The sequence below is a fragment of the Solanum stenotomum genome, chromosome 10, assembly GCF_019186545.1.
Source record: "Solanum stenotomum isolate F172 chromosome 10, ASM1918654v1, whole genome shotgun sequence".
Classification (NCBI taxonomy): domain Eukaryota; kingdom Viridiplantae; phylum Streptophyta; class Magnoliopsida; order Solanales; family Solanaceae; genus Solanum; species Solanum stenotomum.
In genome coordinates this window covers 43895585-43913387 of record NC_064291.1, presented here as the reverse complement: position 1 = coordinate 43913387, position 17803 = coordinate 43895585, and the positions used below count along the sequence as shown (strand labels likewise).

The following is a 17803-nucleotide window of genomic DNA, read 5'->3' as shown; positions in this document are numbered from 1 at the left end:
TAGAGAACCCAATAACTTTTTAACTCATTCAAAAATCAAGATTGTTATAAGATTTTGCTAAAGAGACCAACTCCCTCAAGGATTTAAGTATAAATCAAACATCCAATAAGCCCTCATATCTCTCTAGTATGACACATATAGTGACGTGTATAATATTGGACAAGACTTTTAATTATTCTCAAGCTTTTTTCTTGTCATCTCTTGCTTAGCCAAATTCAAAATTCAAATAGATCACCATCAAGAATTTTGATTCTTTATTTTTAGCTACTTTATATATGTGACGTAGGTACGATATAAATAAAATTTCTTTATCTTTAGCTAGAGTCTCGAATCTGAGTCTTAGGTATAAAAAAAAGTTATGATAGAAAATGTTATAGACGTAATGCGACATATGTCTGAATTAATTGAGACCTCAATACATATATATCATAATAAAAAATTACAAATAAATGACTTGACTAATGTTGTTATTAATCTCCACACACACCAAGTATATAACGATACACACACATGCACTATATATATCTATGTGTCCCACTTTCATTAATACTTGCTCAAACTTTCATTGTGTCTGATATATATAGAGTGAATTCAATTCAATTCAATTCATTCATTTATTGATCATCTTCTCCCTTCCTTCTCCTTCCTAATGAACAAAAGGAATGTGTAGACACATATAACACCACATCTATATATATATATATCTATACTATCTACATACCCTTCTACAACCCCCCAAATTCCAAATCTTGTCTATTTGATTGAAACAATAGTTAATTATAGATTGAATCTGAAAAAAAGTGGATAAGAAGTAGTATATCTCTTAATTTTAGCTCCACTTCTTTAGGGGCTTATCACACTCCTATTTGTTCTGGATAATACTTTGTGACTTAGTCTTTTTTTTCAAGTGTTTTTAGCTCTCAAACTCCCTTGACCAATGAGTTTCCTGAATTTTAGGTGTTTACCTTATCTCCCAGAATTCTTGAAATAGATAAAAGGGGATAGAAAACCAAAGTTACTGATTCAAAATACCCTTGATGGATTATTTGAAAGAAATACAAGGCAAAACATGTCATGATCCTTATTTCAACAAAATGAATACAAATACAAATACAAAGAGGTGTGTATTCGTGAACGGACCAGTAATCGTTGGTGCAGGACCATCAGGATTAGCAGCTGCAGCATGTTTAACAGCAAAAGGTGTTCAAAGTTTAGTATTAGAGAGATGTAATTGTATAGCTTCTTTATGGCAACTCAAGACCTATAATCGTCTTAGCCTTCATTTGCCTAAACAATTCTGTGAACTTCCACTCATGTCATTCCCTCATGATTTCCCTACTTATCCTACCAAGCAACAGTTCATTAAATATTTGGAGTTATATGCCATGACTTTTAACATCCGTCCTGTATTCAATCAAACGGTCATATCTGCTAATTATGACCGGAATCTCGGACTCTGGATAATCAGGACGGATACAACAACATCACATGCTACTATTACTACTGAGTATGTTACAAGGTGGTTGATTGTCGCAACTGGGGAGAATGCCGAGGCTGTGCTACCTGATATTGAAGGAATGGACGAATTTAGTGGTACTATAATGCATACAAGTTTGTATAAAAGTGGTGAAATTTTTACAAGCAAAAAAGTGTTGGTTGTTGGATGTGGAAATTCAGGAATGGAGGTGTGTTTGGATCTGTGTAATCATGATGCAGCCCCTTCACTTGTCGTAAGAGATACTGTAAGAACACACTCATAATCTCTATCTTAAGTTGCACCGACTCTTCACTTTTTATACTGGCATTTTTGAACAGTCTGAGCAACATAAATCTCTTTAATCTTTTGGTTTAATAACAAAAAACTTTTCTTGGGACATTTTGATTACAAACTTTTGTTTTTATGTTTTTTTGTCTCAACAAAATAAGGGGAACACATGGTATTTCATTTCTTAACTTTATGTCAGTTCATTTGAGAAAAAAAGGTAAAGTTTTTAATTTTTTTTTGAAAATTTAGAGAGACATATGGAAAAAGGTCTAGGGGTAATTTCTATATGTTTTAAGTAGTTTTATTAATCTTGTGTTTCCTGAAAAATTTCCTATTTATTTATGTGGAAACACTGAGAAACCCTAGTTTTTTTTTGTTTTTTTTTTTTGGGTAGGGGAAGGGGAATTACAATGTGGGGGAATTGAACCCTCAGATAGTCAACCAAACGAGTTATTAAGATTCTTAGAATTTATTTATTCTCTTCATCTAATTTTTTTTAATTAAAAAAGAAGACAATTCTCATGTGCTGAAAGTTAAAAAGTTGGAAGTGACTTCAAGTTCCAACAAAATTGATTTGTAAAGTTTTAAATTTAAGCTAATTAAAAGATTTTGTTGAGTATTTTTCACTTTCTTGGAATTGTCAAGCATGCGCAATATTTGGTGGAAGCATGGACAATTTTTGTTTTCATTAATCATTAATAATTTATAATAATTGATTCCAATAAGTTTTTTTAGCAACCTAAAAGTGAAAAGTCCAGATATTGGCCATTCATCCAGAATGGCAATGGGCACTAAGCAATTAGCAACTTGAATTTCTCATCAATTTTATTCATTAACTTTATTATAACAAATTAATTTTGACTTTCATTTTTTTTTAATTTTAATTTTAGGTACATGTCTTACCAAGAGAGATGCTGGGAAAATCAACTTTTGGGCTATCCATGTGGTTACTAAAGTGGTTACCTATGCGACTTGTCGATCGATTTTTGTTGATTACTTCAAGGTTATTTCTCGGTGACACGTCTCGACTAGGGTTAGATCGACCTGAAATCGGACCCCTCGAGCTAAAAAACTTGTCCGGAAAAACCCCTGTGCTTGACGTTGGAACGCTTGCTAAAATTAAAAGTGGTGACATTAAGGTACGCTATAAAAAATAAAATATCATGGATGAACTAGGTATCAAATCACTTTTTTTTTACCTAATAGCTTTTTTAATGTTTGTTGGGATCCATTCTTATGACCTTTCCTCATACTCAATCATTGCAAATATTCTATAAACAGTGTGACAAAATCTCTTCAAGCTTAATTTGTCCCAACATTTTATTGATTCTACTAGCATCATTTCTAAGTGGAAAACCCCAAGTACTTAAAATAATTTTTATTTTTGTATTTTTAAGGTATAAATTTTTCTTGTGATATAAATGAGTAATTTTTAGTTGTTATATTATGTGTATAGGTATGTCCTGGAATTAAGAGATTATTAAAGCATCACACGGTGGAATTTGTAAATGGGCAAACAGAAGAATATGATGCAATAATCTTGGCAACTGGTTACAAAAGCAATGTGCCCTCGTGGCTAAAGGTACCCACTCTTTTTACCTTTACTTAGTTTCCGTCTGACCATAGATTCTGAAGTTGAAATTTGAAAATTTAAGTTTTTGAACTAGTGATTTTTGAAACTTGAAGTTGTATTTGGACATGCATGTTTTATGAGTCGAATTTATTGACAAAATTTCAAAATCTGATCCAAAATCTATGATCAAACAAATATTTGGAGACAAATTTTCAAAATCTGATTCAGAATCTACAACTGAACACTAACTTAGTTACTTGTTTCCTAAAGATGTGTTCAATGAATTTGGTTGAGAAAATACAAAAACGCAACTATGTATTATATGAGTCGAATTTTGTAGACAAATTTTCAAAATTTGACAAAATCTATGACCAAGCAATTATTTGTCAATATCTGATTCATAATCTATGGTCGAACGCTAACTTAGTTAGTTGTTTCCTAAGGATATGTTCAAATTATGATTGAGAAAAAATGAAAAAAAGGATATAAGTTTAATATTAGGTTTTGTTTGGTTTGCAGGAAAAAGAGATGTTTTCAGAGAAAGATGGTCTACCAAAAAGGCCATTTCCCAATGGGTGGAAAGGAGAGTGTGGACTTTATGCAGTGGGGTTCACCAAACGTGGCTTGCTTGGTGCTTCAATAGATGCAAAGAAAATTGCTGAACATATTCATCAATATTTTCAATGAAAAATATTTTTGATTAACCAAATCTCCCCACACACACCAAAAAAAATTTAAAAGTGTTGGTACCAAAAAGAAGGTTTTTTGATCCTACAAATGAAGAAACAAAAAGAAAAAGAAGATCAAGATTTTTGTGGGGATTTATCATCATCAAAATCTAGCTAGTGTATACACACCTTGTACATTTTTTTTGTTGTTGCCAATTTTCTCTTATTTTATTATTATTATTAGGTATTATGACATTGTTAGGGGAGAAAAAAAAAGAAGGAGATTTAGGCTTTTTTTGTTTTTGTTTTAATGAGTTTGGTTATATGAGTATTAATTACTAATATTCATATATGTTTTTTTTTGGGTTTATTATGACAACACAAGAAAAAAAAGATGATTTTTGTTTTTTTTAAAAAGAAAATATAATTTAATTGTGAGGTTTGTAATTTTCCAAGTAGGATTTGGTATTTGCATGTCTAGGGAGTATATAATTAAATATGATAACGAAATTTACGTACCCAAATTCCCAATGATCAGAGCGACCTGTGCACTATCTTTATGAATTTCTGCCATTTCCTGCTGTGTTGATATCTCATTAATTTAAATACTCCAACTAGTATTTAGGACCACTTGGGGTTTAATTCATTCATCTGCTTCTACAAAATAAGAAATTCAAATTAATGAAAAAGTTAAGAATTACTACTAAAATGATAAAATGCTACTTGGAATACTGAGTCAAGATCTCGAATATCTCATAAACTCTTAGGATACTCATAAAGAGATCAAGATAGATTTGTCAGACTTTTCTTGATAATCAAATACTTCAAGAAGATCCACAAATTCTTTAAAAGTTCAAATCATGCGAGTTCAAGAAATACGTCACTAATAGCTAGAGATATCTTAGGACAAAAATATAATTGCACACACATTGTTTAATCAATGAATTATGTTTCTTAAAAAAAATAATAGAGAGTCGGGAGTCTAGAGTATTTCGGAAATATATAGATTATGTTATTGTCATTACCACTTGGAATTGAATTGATGTTTTGCCACTTGGAATAGAGTAGTGAAAGTCCAATTTCTCTATTTCTATGAGGTAGGGATAAAATCTGAATACATTCTACCTTTTTCAAACATCATATGTGAGATCACACTGATTATGTTATTGTTATTACTATTCAGAATTGAATTTGATGTTTTATCACTTGTACCTAAGAAATATAATTCATTATTTTATAATCCTTTTTAATCAATCAAATAACAAGATTACATGATTTGTCAAGAAAAAAAATGATATCTTTTGTGTGTGTGTGTGAATAGAATAATGTGCCATAATCATGAAAAATTTAATTAACTTCCCTCTCTCTATCTTTTTTTCCTTGTTGAAATTTTCTAAACATTTTTACAAGTCACATGTATTTTCTTTTGAGATTTATACTAATAAACAATATAATGGACCTTTTGCAATCCTCAAATCAAATCCAAATGGTCCCCCATTCTTAAGTAAAGACCTTTTGATAAAGAATAGAGTACAAAGCAACATATAATTGCTAATTAGTTGCTTTCAGAACATGCCTTAACCTTTTATTGATTGGTAAAACACAATTCAAATTCAAATTTGGCAATTTTGTCCTGGTCATAATGTAGGCCAAATAATTTATTTATGCATCACAGTCTTTGCAAATATAATTACGATTATATTGGTATATTAATTTATTAATGATGAAAATAATGAAATACAAAATGAGGCTGCTAAATATGCAAAAACAATTCATTACAAAATGACAAAGAGGAGTACAAGATCTTAAGCTCGTTTGGATTGATTGATTAAAAGTAGATGATTAATATCAATGGTTTAAAATTATTGTTAGGTATTGAAATTGATTTTATAAATAATCAGTAATTTATTTAGATAAAGTGATAAAATTAATAAAAACATAATTACTGTATTTGATAAAAAGGTGCTTATTAATAAGCATTTTGTTCTGTTAAACTAGCTGAAATATCTATATATATATATATATTATTTTTTACATAGAAAATGGCTAATTGTGAAAATGAAAAAGAGGGATAGGTAAAAGTTTTGTTTTGGTGAAGATTACAAAAGATATATATTAGGAATTCAAAAGTAAAGGTTTGGTTAAATAAAAAATGTGTATAAGCTGAAAATCATAAAATGGACCAATTTATGTTTTTTATTGGTTGATTTTAACTTATAAACACTTTCATTATTTATCAAACATGTAGATATCGATCGGCAGTATTTATATACTAATTCGATTGACGTATAGTCTTATTCAAAATTCACTTAAAATTTTATTTTAAAGATAAAGTAGTTTGAATTTTAAAGATAATTCAAATTCAAATTTGGCAATTTTGCCCTGGTCATAATGTAGGCCAAAGGGTTTATGCCTCACAATCTTTGCAAATATAATTACGATTATATTGATATATTTTATTAATAATGAAAACAATGAAATACAAAATGAGGTAGCTAAATATGCAAAAACAATTCATTAAAAAAAATTGTAGTTTGAAAGTTTGGAAATGAAAATTTTGATCAAAGTTAACATTTTAGGTTGTGATGGGTTTGGATTCAAGTTTTGGCAACTCTGTTATGTATGAAGGATAATTTTTTACTTCGTTGGGTGATTTGCACGGTTTCAAAATGTTCGTGAGTGTTTTGAATTATTGATTGAAATTTTAACCTTTAGAAAGTCAAGTTTGATCAGAAACAATATTTGATCAAGACGACTTCAGATAGGTGATTTGATAATTATTTTAACAAGTCTGAACCATGTTTCGTGATTGATTTGCATATTTAATTGTGCTTGGGAGTTTCTAGATAAATTTTGAATGTCAATTTTGAGTTTTGGTTGAAGTTCGGTGGTTGTTGGTGTCTGATGTCTAGTGTAGTCGCACTTACATTGTATTGTTTGTAATTGTGAGGTGTGGTTCACAATTTTCTAAGATGGATCACAATATTGTAACTGCTAAATTAATCATTATGAAATTCTCCAATTGGAGGTTGATTGATAATTCATTTTAGTTAATTTCTTTTCATAAGCTTTCTACCAAATATGTTACCCAATTCTAAAATAAACTTTATATTTGACCTTGGAGGCCGAGGTTGACTTTTTGACTTAATTTTTAAATCAAACTTTTATTATAGTGTCTACGTATTTGTTCATTTAGTGAAATTTCACTAAATATATTGTTATTATTGTAGTATTCATGTACTTGTATATTCATATAAATTACACATTTGGCTAGACTTGGGACCTTTAGAGGTGTTGCAAAAGAAAATTTCATAATTTGGCAAGTCGTGCTTCAAGCTTAAGGGAAGTTGAGACTTTTTAAATGCTTTATGAAGTGTTGTATTGATAATTATTGGCGAAATCATCAAATGGACCCTTATATTTGTACGCGTTTGTATTTTAAATCCTCCTATTTAACACTTTATCGACTAAACTCTTAAACTCATTAAAACACAATATTATAAACATTTTTCTCAGCAAATCACTGTGTGTGTAATCCAACCTCTTATACGTGTAATTTCATGTCATTTTTCAATGACACGTAAGAAATTAAATATTAAGAAAATAAAAAATTCAAATATTTAACTTGTGTAATTTCTAAATTTTTATTAAATAGTCATGCTCTTCAATTCTCATATATTCTCACAAATTGAGCACCAAATTCATGTCAATTAAATGAAATTCTTCTTTATTTGACTTAAAATTTCAACTTACAATTCACTAACACAAATCCAACGAGCCCCAATCACAAAGTAAAATTAATTTCACAAATTTATAACACATTTGTTGTTCTTCTAGCTTTCTCAAGTTTATCAATGGAGTTTTCAACTTTTTCAATACCCACCATCACCCTTTACGTTAATCCATATCCTACCTCCTCTTTGAATTCAACTAACACAAACAATGGTTCAACTTTTAATAAAAAACACTCAAAATTTAGAAAAATGAGGGATGAAAAGAGAAATTAGGGGCGGAGCTTTGATTTGTTGCAAAGAGGAGGAGGAGGAGGAGAAAGTGTATGTCGGGTGATTTTGTAGATAAAAAAGAGAATAAGTGTGGTGGGTGATTTTGTTGAAGAAGAAGAGAAGAAATTAAAGTTGAGGTTAGGGGGAAGGAAGAGTGCTGGAAAAGAATAGAAATTGAAGGTGGCTGGGGTGGGAGAGGGTTAATGAAGAAATAAGTTTTTTAATTAAAAAAATAATATTTTAAAATATAATATAGTGATTTACGCGCTTACAAGCGAGTGTATTCACACATTTTTCCAACTCAACAATATTTATGCTACATAGGTTTGGTCGATGGTAAGAAGGGTTTCAAATATTGTATTTTAATAAGTTTAAGGGTCTAGTTGACTATGTCTAGAGTAAAGTAAGAGAGTTTAGAATACAAACTCATACAAGTAAACGGGTCCATCAAACCATTTCTCCATAATTATTTATGTGAAAATTAAGGGTGTTGGGGTTCCCATATGAGTTGTATGATGAGCACTTATATATTTACCAGTGTCATGATAGTAGAAGTCATCTATTGATTATTTTTACGCATGACTTATATTGTTCGGTAGATGAGGCATTTGTTTCCTTTCTCATATCAGATTTGTAGTACACTCGTGGATCATATGGTTATGCTTTTATGGACAAAGAGCACTGAAAGTATTGAGATACACTTATGAGATATAACAACCTTTTATTTCCTATTCTCCGATGACTTACAAATAAGAATTGGAAGCAATTGATGAACCTCACGAGTTCTTCATGGGTCTTGACCAACCAACAAAAGAATCGTGTGTGTATTGGTGCATTGTCCAATATATCATATTCGTATTATATGCATTGCATGACATAATTTGAATCGATCTTACTTGAAATAATGAAGTGTGGTAAACTGTCAAGATTTGAGACTATCCCTAATCATGAAACGATTCTTAGAGAAACAAGTGACCCTTAACTAACCTCATGACATAATATGACACTAAGATTAATATGAAATAGTAAAACAAGGTAACTGTCTGCGGAGCTCAACAAAAATAATCTAAAATATCATTAGACGAAATTCTGAGTACACATAGTTGAATCTAAATTGTCTGTCTGAAAGCCTCTACTAATATGTGTTGCTAGGACAAATCCCTAGCTAACTCCAACGGTCTGAAAGCTGAAATAAACATATTGAAAGAAAGATAAAGGTTGTCCTCGAAGTGATGAGGACTGACCAATATTATTGCTAGCTGGTCGGAGATAGTACTAACCGCGAGTTGGATAATGAGCGTCAGAACCTGTATTATCAAACAATATAGACATAAGTATGTGATTAGTACTTTGAATGTACTGAGTGTGTAAGTTAATGTATTATAAGCGTAATAAATGAACATGATGAATCTGTTAAACATGCTAAAGCAATTATAATGTCTCATTCCTTGTAAATTTATTTTTAACTATAAAATATCCATTTTACCCTTTCCTTAGGACTTTCATTCTTAATTTGTGAATGGAAATCGTTGGTGTGGTCCCCAATGAAATCAGATGTGTTTTTGGTGATTTGATCACTCTTGGTTTGAGAATTTTTTATTGAATTGACTTTGGTCAATATTTTGAGTTTCGAGCATTGGATGGAAATTTCGTCACTTCCATTGCATTTGGAACGTCGAATTTGAGCTAGTAGAGTGATTAGTAAGATTTTTGAGGCATTCAGTTGGATTTTTTATGTTTGAGTGAGAAGTTGAGTTTCAAGCCTTAAAAGTGGTATGAGAGGGTAATTTCGTAGTTTGACCTCTTTTTGAAAATCCGACTATTTTATTGAGTCTAGAATATCGAATTTAGTGGGGGAAGCATGTCCAATTTATTTTCATCGGACTCCAACGATTTCCAAGGATCTGATCGAAAGCTTGAACTTTAGCTTTTTTGTTGTTTTCTGGTGTTTGCTGCAAAGGGGACCGTGATTGCAACCCCCTAGCGCGTTCTCAGAGAGAGAAATGAGATTGAGGAGCGAACGCGAGCGATCTAACGCGTTCACGGAGAGTCAAAGGGGTTAGAGAGACGTGATTGCAGAGTTGGGCCTGTGTAGAGGCCACGTTCGCGGAGCCAAAATTAATGGCTTGGCAGTGCATAATTGGAAAATCTTCCTCTTTTTCTCATTTCCACCATTTTCACTCATTTTGGAGCTTATGAGAGGAGATTTTTTTCTTGAAGAAATTCATTTGGGTAAGTGTATTTATCAATTCCTTATCGGATTCTTCAATCTTTACCTTTTGAAAACATCTTTAAATCATGATTTCAATTGGGTTTTGGGGTTTTCCCTCATTAGATTTGAAATTGGCATTTTTATGATTTGGAGCTTGTTTCTAGCTTGTTTTTAATGGATTTTTTAACCACGAATTCATCTTGGCTTGTAGAACTTAACTTTTAACTAAAATATGATTTTACCTTTTCGATTTCAAATTCTATAAATATGGAAATCATTGGACTTCTTTTGATGAACTCTTTTCATTATATATAGTTGACGACCTTTCGGTGATCATATGGTTGAAGGAGTGCTCTGATAGAGTTGTTCGAGTGAAGTTTCGGCATCGAGGTAGGTTTGACTATCCCTTTTTTGGACTAGGGTGAGTAATTAACCTATTCTTAGGAAGTTAACTATGAAATGAGTTGTAGTATGTGTTTTAGAAGTTGGTAAGTGTTGGCCACTCTATTTTAATTCGTATGATGCTCATTTGTGATGCTTAGCCTATGTGGAAGTTTGTGTGTGTCATAACCCATACTGTCGTGATTGGCACCACACTAACCTTCCGGTGGGAGAACCATTACTACAGTCTAACTAAACAATTTAAAGCTACGGAAGTAGGTTTAAATAACTAAATACTGAAGTTCCCATAAACTTCCAAAAGATGTTACAACGAATTTGCGGAATTTAAATGCCTAGAACCTGAAAGTCAACGTACCAAAACTCTAACAACGAACCATAGTCTAAAGAAATGGGTACAACCAAAACTAAACAAGAGAAGTCTAAAGAACTAGTCTAAGTCCGAAAAGATTGACTAAACAAAAAGGAGAAATCAAGGCAGCCCGGAAGAACTGGCTCACCCTTGAATTCGATGGGTGATCACTGATCTTCTAGACGAGGTCTGTCAATAGCCGCTTGAAGATGCCCTGTACTCAACAAAAGAAAGAGCAAGTGCAGTATCAGTACACAACCACAATGTACTGGTAGGATCATGCGGCTATCCCACTAAGTGCAACATAAGCAAGTAAATACAACATTAAAAATAAACAAATACCGAACATGTACAATATTGATTATCACATTCTCAACAATATACATTTACAACAGGTCATTGGTCCTCTCATGGAACCCAAACTCAAACAGTTAGTGTACCGGTACATGGTACCCGATCCAATATTTATACCGGAACGTGGCAACCGATCCCATATTTATGCCGGAATGTGGCAACCGATCCAAGTTAGTGTGTCAAAACGCAACACCCGATCCATTCAACAATCCACAATCACAAGTATATTCTCAAATCATACAATCAAGTCATGATTCATGGCATACAATTATTCAATCATCCTTATTTACAATTACTGTGATAAAAAATGCAACATTCGCATACATACATGCATCACACAAAACATGAAATCACAACCATCACCTACCTCGAAACAAGCTTGAATCCCTTAAGAAACTTGATTCTTCCCTTTTCGAATTCATTTCGCTTGTTCTTGGTCTACAAATAATTACTATAACACGGGAATCAATAAACAATAACTAATTACCCGAATTACCAACAATCCTATCAACCCTAGATCAAACCCATGATCCCAATATCTAAATTACGACTTTTTCCATCATAATTTCTAGATCAAACCCCCCACCCCCATAGATAATAACCCATTGAATTAGGTTCTACGGATCAAAAAACGAATTCGGGGAGTGAAAACCTTACCTTTAACCTCAAGAATGGTGGAAAACTGTCAAGAAGACTCCTGGGTTTGTTCCATAGCTCTCAAGTTTGAAAATTGCAGAATAAAATGTTTTTGGGGTTTATTTCTGACTTTAAGTCGCATCTGTCCTGCCACAACGGGACTCTCCTGACTACAGTGGCCGCGCCTTAGCGGCTCAAATTCCCGCTATAGCGGCTTGCAAGAAATAGTGAGAAAATTTAATAATTCCAATTCCCCTATTTCACAACACACCTTCAACCAACGACACTCAGAAACTACATATTCACGTTAATATCAGTTTTGGGAGTTCTACTCGCTCGAATTCAATTCCGTAAAGTCGCACAGATTCCTTAACATCTTAGCTACCTACTCATGTGTTCAAAATCATAATTAGATTACCCAATTGTTACCAGATTTCCCTAGAACTTACTGACTCCGATTTCGTCCAAATCTGGAATAGGTTGGGAAATTCCATGTTACTACGAAAAAGTTTTTCGGCCCGAAAATTTTCCCCATTGGCTTTTCTATAACGACGGGAACATGTCGTTACAATAGATACCAATTTACCCATCACTCGACCCCGAGTGACTAACTTAGAAAAAACAGGCTAAAGAAGGAATGAAGTAGTACCTGAATCGACAAACAATTGGGGATACTTGTCTCGCATGTCCTTCTTGGTTTCCCAAGTATCTTCCTCAACTGGACGATGTTTCCATTGGACTGTCATGGACTTAATCTCTTTGGTCCTCAGTTTTCGGACAACACGATCAAGAATTGCAATCGGTTTCTCCTTCATATTGAAGGTCTTTGTCTAACATCACTGAGTCCCATTTTATGATGTAATCCCTGTCATCATGGTATATCTTAAATATTGATACATGAAATATCGGATGAACTCCCGATAGGTTAGGAGATAAAGCCAATCTATAAGCCACTGACCCTACACATTCAAGAACCTCAAAGGGACTAATGTAACAAGGACTAAGCTTGCCCTTCTTGCCAAATCTCATCACCCCTTTCATGGGTGACACCTTAAGAAGAACATTCTCACCAGTATGAAATGTCATGTCTCTTACCTTATGGTCTGCATACTTCTTTTGTCTACTCTAGGCCGCTAAAATCTTAGCTTGGATGCTTTTCACCTTATCTTGAACATCCTTCGCTAAATCAACCCCCAAAAGTTTTACATCTCTAGCCTCAAACCATTCTATATGTGATCTACATCCCCTCCCATAAAGTACCTCAAATGGTTCCATATCAATGCTGGAGTGAAAACTATTATTATAGGAGAACTCACACAAAGGTAAGAATTTATCCCAATTCCCTCCACAATCAATTACACATGCCCTCAATATGTCTTCTAATACTTGAATAGTCCTCTCTGACTGCCCGTCCGTCTATGGATGGAAAACGGTACTAAAAGTGAGTTGTGTGCTCAATTCATGTAACTTCCTCCAAAACTTGGATGTGAATTGGGTACCATGGTCTGAGATGATAGAAAGGGGCACTCCATGCAACCTCACTATCTCTTTCACATAAACCTTTGCCAATTGTTCAGCATTATAATCTATTCTTACTGGAATAAATGGGTTGATTTAGTCAATCTGTCAATCACTACCCAAATAGAATTAAATTTCCCCAAAGTTTTGGGAAGATCAACCACAAAATCCATGGCTATTCTTTCACACCTCCATTATGAAATTGGCATTCTCTGAAGCAAACCTGCAGGCCTTTGATGTTCATACTTTACTTGTTGTCAATTTTGACACTTAGCCACAAACTCCTCTATATTCTTCTTCACTCCCAGCCACCAATAAATTTTCTTCAAATCTCGATACATCTTGGTCACACCCGGATGAATAGAATATTGCGACTCATGGGACTCTTTCAATGGTTTCTAAATCAAGTCATCAACTCGAGGAACACAAATCCTTTCCTTAAAACTGAGCACACCTTCCGCATCAAGAGTGGTCTCTTGTGCCTTACCAATCCCAGTCTTATTTTTAAGTTCATTCAAATTTTCATCCTCAAATTGTTTGGCCTTGATCTCCTCAATGAATGTGACCCTTATTTCGATGCTAGCTAACACCCCACCTCTTTCTGAGATGCCCAACTGTATGAACTTAGACTCCAAGGTCTGAATTTCCTTAGCCAAAGGTCGCTTGGTTACACTCAAACAATCTAGACTACCCATACTCACCATTTTTTGACTCAAATCGTTTGCCACTACATTAGCCTTGCCCGGATGGTATTGAATGGTGACACCATAATCCTTAAGTAACTTTATCCACCTTCTCTGTCTCAACTTCAAATCCTTTTGAGTGAATACATGCTGCAAACTATGATGATCGGTAAACACCTCACACTTAACACTATAAAGATAATGCCGCCTGATCTTAAGAGCAAATACTATCGCTGTCAATTCCAAATCATGCGTTGGATAATTCCTCTCATGCACCTTCAACTGCTGCGATTAGGGGTGGGCATAAACACCGAGAAATCGAAACACCGAACCGAATCAAATTATTTTGGTATTTCGGTTTAGGTATTTTTGTTTTCGGTTCGATATTCGGTATATATTTTCGTAATTTTTTATTTTTCGTTTCGATTTTCAGTAAGGCTGGCAATTGGACAAGACCGGATCAACAGGACCGGTTTTATCGGAATCGGGACACGTTACCAAATTTATTTATCGGAACCGATTTTACCAGAAATTCCCAAAGATTCCGCCCGGTCCCTTAGTTACCGGATAGGAACCGGTTTAGACCGGATCAAAACCGATTCTTACCGGATCATTGTGTACCGGTATTTTTTTTATTAACTTTAATTATCATATAATATTATATTATTAATTAATAATATTATATTATTAAAAAACTTCAATTCAAAACTTTAAACTTTAGAGTTTCAATTGAATTTAAAGTTNGGAATCGGGACACGTTACCGAATTTATTTATCGGAACCGATTTTACCAGAAATTCCCAAAGATTCTGCCCGGTCCCTTAGTTACCGGATAGGAACCGGTTTAGACTGGATCGGAACCGATTCTTACCGGATCATTGTGTACCGGTATTTTTTTTATTAACTTTAATTATTATATAATATTATATTATTAATTAATAATATTATATTATTAAAAAACTTCAATTCAAAACTTTAAACTTTAGAGTTTCAATTGAATTTAAAGTTTAAACCTTAAAATTTAATTTTATATTAAAGTTTAAAGTTTAAACTAATATTAAAATAATTGAAAATTAAATTTGTAAAATGCCTTGGATAGTTGGATTAAATATAAAAAAGACTATTTTAAAAGAAAATCAAGGCGAATAGCCGTATATTTATTCAAATAAATAAATTGGACAATACAAATATTAAAAAAAGACAGAGAACATAATCTAGGTATTGAATATTTATTATTGTACTAAGTACTAACTACTAACAATTGAAACTTTTTTTAAAATCTTTTCGTAACTTTTGTATCATTTCAAAAGAAACATTTTTTGGAACTTGTATTTGTCATTCTTTTTCCATTGCTTCCATGCCATCATCACTATTATCACGAAATATTTCATCTATTTCGTCTTCTATTTGGCTATTTAATTATGGTAGTCCAGTATTTCTTCTTTCGGCATTGACCCAATCTCGAAACAACATCGATATTTCCAAACTATCCTTTGCTAATGAATATCGATGATCTCCAATCATAAATCTCGCCACACTAAAGGCTTGCTCCGAAGTGACCGATGATGCTTGAATCGCTAGCACATCTCAAACAATCCTAGCAAGGGTCGGAAATTGATTTTCACGATTCTTCCACCATACTAATATTGAAGCTTGAAGTTGTCCTTCTTCATGCCTAATCTTTTCCCGTGCCTGATTAAAATATAAGTCAAAATCATTATTAGTAGATGATTCAAGCTGAAGATAATCATCCATCCAATCATCCGTATCATCACTTCTAGGCCTACAAGATGGAGGTTCAACTATTGAAATTTTTTTTCCATAGATTTATATGTATTATATAAATCTCTAGCTTTTATATATATGCTACTTTAACAATCTTCAACACTAGGAGTTTCATCATCTTTAATTTCTAAATTTGCATAAATCTTTTCAACCATTCTTTCAACACCTTTTAATTTGTAATTTGGGTTGAAAGTTGTAGCAGTCAAATAGATTTGAGAAATAGGGAAAAATTATTTTTTGAATTTTTCAATCATAAAAGCAAGGAAATCTTCAAATCGATCTTTTCCTTTATATTTTGCAAATTCTGATGAAATAGCACAAATATTTACTGAAACAGAAGAAATAGTTGGATAATATTGATCAGAAGCAGCATTTGTTGCTTTATAAAAAACACTTAAAAATTCAATAAGTTGTTTTGTATTTTCCCAATCTTCATAGCCAATTCTCAAATTTAATTTGGGTCCGCATTATGAGCATTAAAAATTAATTGTACCGGCATTGATAAATATAAGCAACTTGAAGCATTTCAAATAAAGAATTTCATCTAGTGCATACTTCTTCTGAAACTTTTCTATATTCAAGTCCACATTTTTTACAACGATTTTTAAATTCTGTAATTCTAGCTTTTATTTTAACTTTAAAAATCTAATTACAAATAAGTCTAATTTTTTCACAAGAAATTCCAAATTGAGAAATATCATCTTTTACTATCAAATTATACACATGTGCGGCAAACTTAATATGAAAAGAATCATTATCAATTGGACAAAGTCTATATTTTAAATAATCAATTGCTTTTAAATTATTATAAGCATTATCTAAAGTGACACTCATTATTTATCACATATTCCATAAAATTATAAAATAGGGCTTATTTTTGTTGCTATATAAGAATAGGTTTTAGTTTCTTCAACATATTTATATCCTAATATTCGTTTTTGCATATTTCATTCATGGTCAATCCAATGGACAGTAATTGTAAAATAATCATTACCATTAGGACTACGTCCCATATCAGAAGTAATAGATAATCTACCATCATAATAAACAAATAAACAACGAAGAAAATGACAATATTCTTTTTGATATCTAAAAAGATCACTTTTAATTGTAGTTCTTGAAATACCTTCATAATCTGGGTTATACAATTTCCGAATATACTAAATAAACTAGGATGTGAAGGAAATGAAAAAGGCAAACCACAAACAACAACCATTTTAGCTAATTCTCTACGATCTTTTTCTTTACTATATCTGCGGTGTGTGCTTCAGCTAGCCGGGTTAGTCATATTTAATACACTTTGAAGCATATTATAACCTCCAACTCCCATAGAGTTTTCAGGTATGGGTATTCCATTTCTATTAGCCCTNAACAACCATTTAAGCTAATTCTCTACGATCTTTTTCTTTACTATATCTGCGGTGTGTGCTTCGGCTAGCCGGGTTAGTCATATTTAATACACTTTGAAGCATATTATAACCTCCAACTCCCATAGAATTTTCAGGTATGGGTATTCCATTTCTATTAGCCCTTTCTATATCATCTAGGCGAGCAAATTCTTTATTACACTTTCTCAAATGTGTTCTTAGTCGTCCCGTTCCCTCTTGTGTACCCGTAGTTACATGTTTCATGATCAATTTACATTTCGTGCAAGTAACAGTAATTTTTTCCTCATTTTGTACCAAAAATTTTCATACTAAAGATCTATTAATACGTACAATGGTCTTTGAAAAAGTAGGTAAAGAGGAAACTTCATCTTGTTCCGATAATTCGGTAGCCAGACTAGTAGGGGTCTTATCATCTTCCTCATTTATTTTTACTTCCTCATCTAATTCTTCCTCAAAATTAGTAAAAC

The 17803-nt window shown here is 32.5% G+C and overlaps 1 protein-coding gene across 1 annotated transcript; it reads left to right on the top strand.

The window, feature by feature from the left end:
* Positions 1–777: 777 nt before the first annotated feature.
* LOC125841836 (indole-3-pyruvate monooxygenase YUCCA6) lies at positions 778–4409 on the top strand. Its single transcript, XM_049521019.1, has 4 exons — positions 778–1742; positions 2656–2904; positions 3222–3347; positions 3858–4409. Exons 1-4 carry the CDS (start codon positions 1038–1040, stop codon positions 4023–4025), a joined length of 1248 nt encoding a protein of 415 aa, XP_049376976.1. The 5' UTR covers positions 778–1037; the 3' UTR covers positions 4026–4409.
* The last annotated feature ends 13394 nt before the right edge of the window (positions 4410–17803 follow it).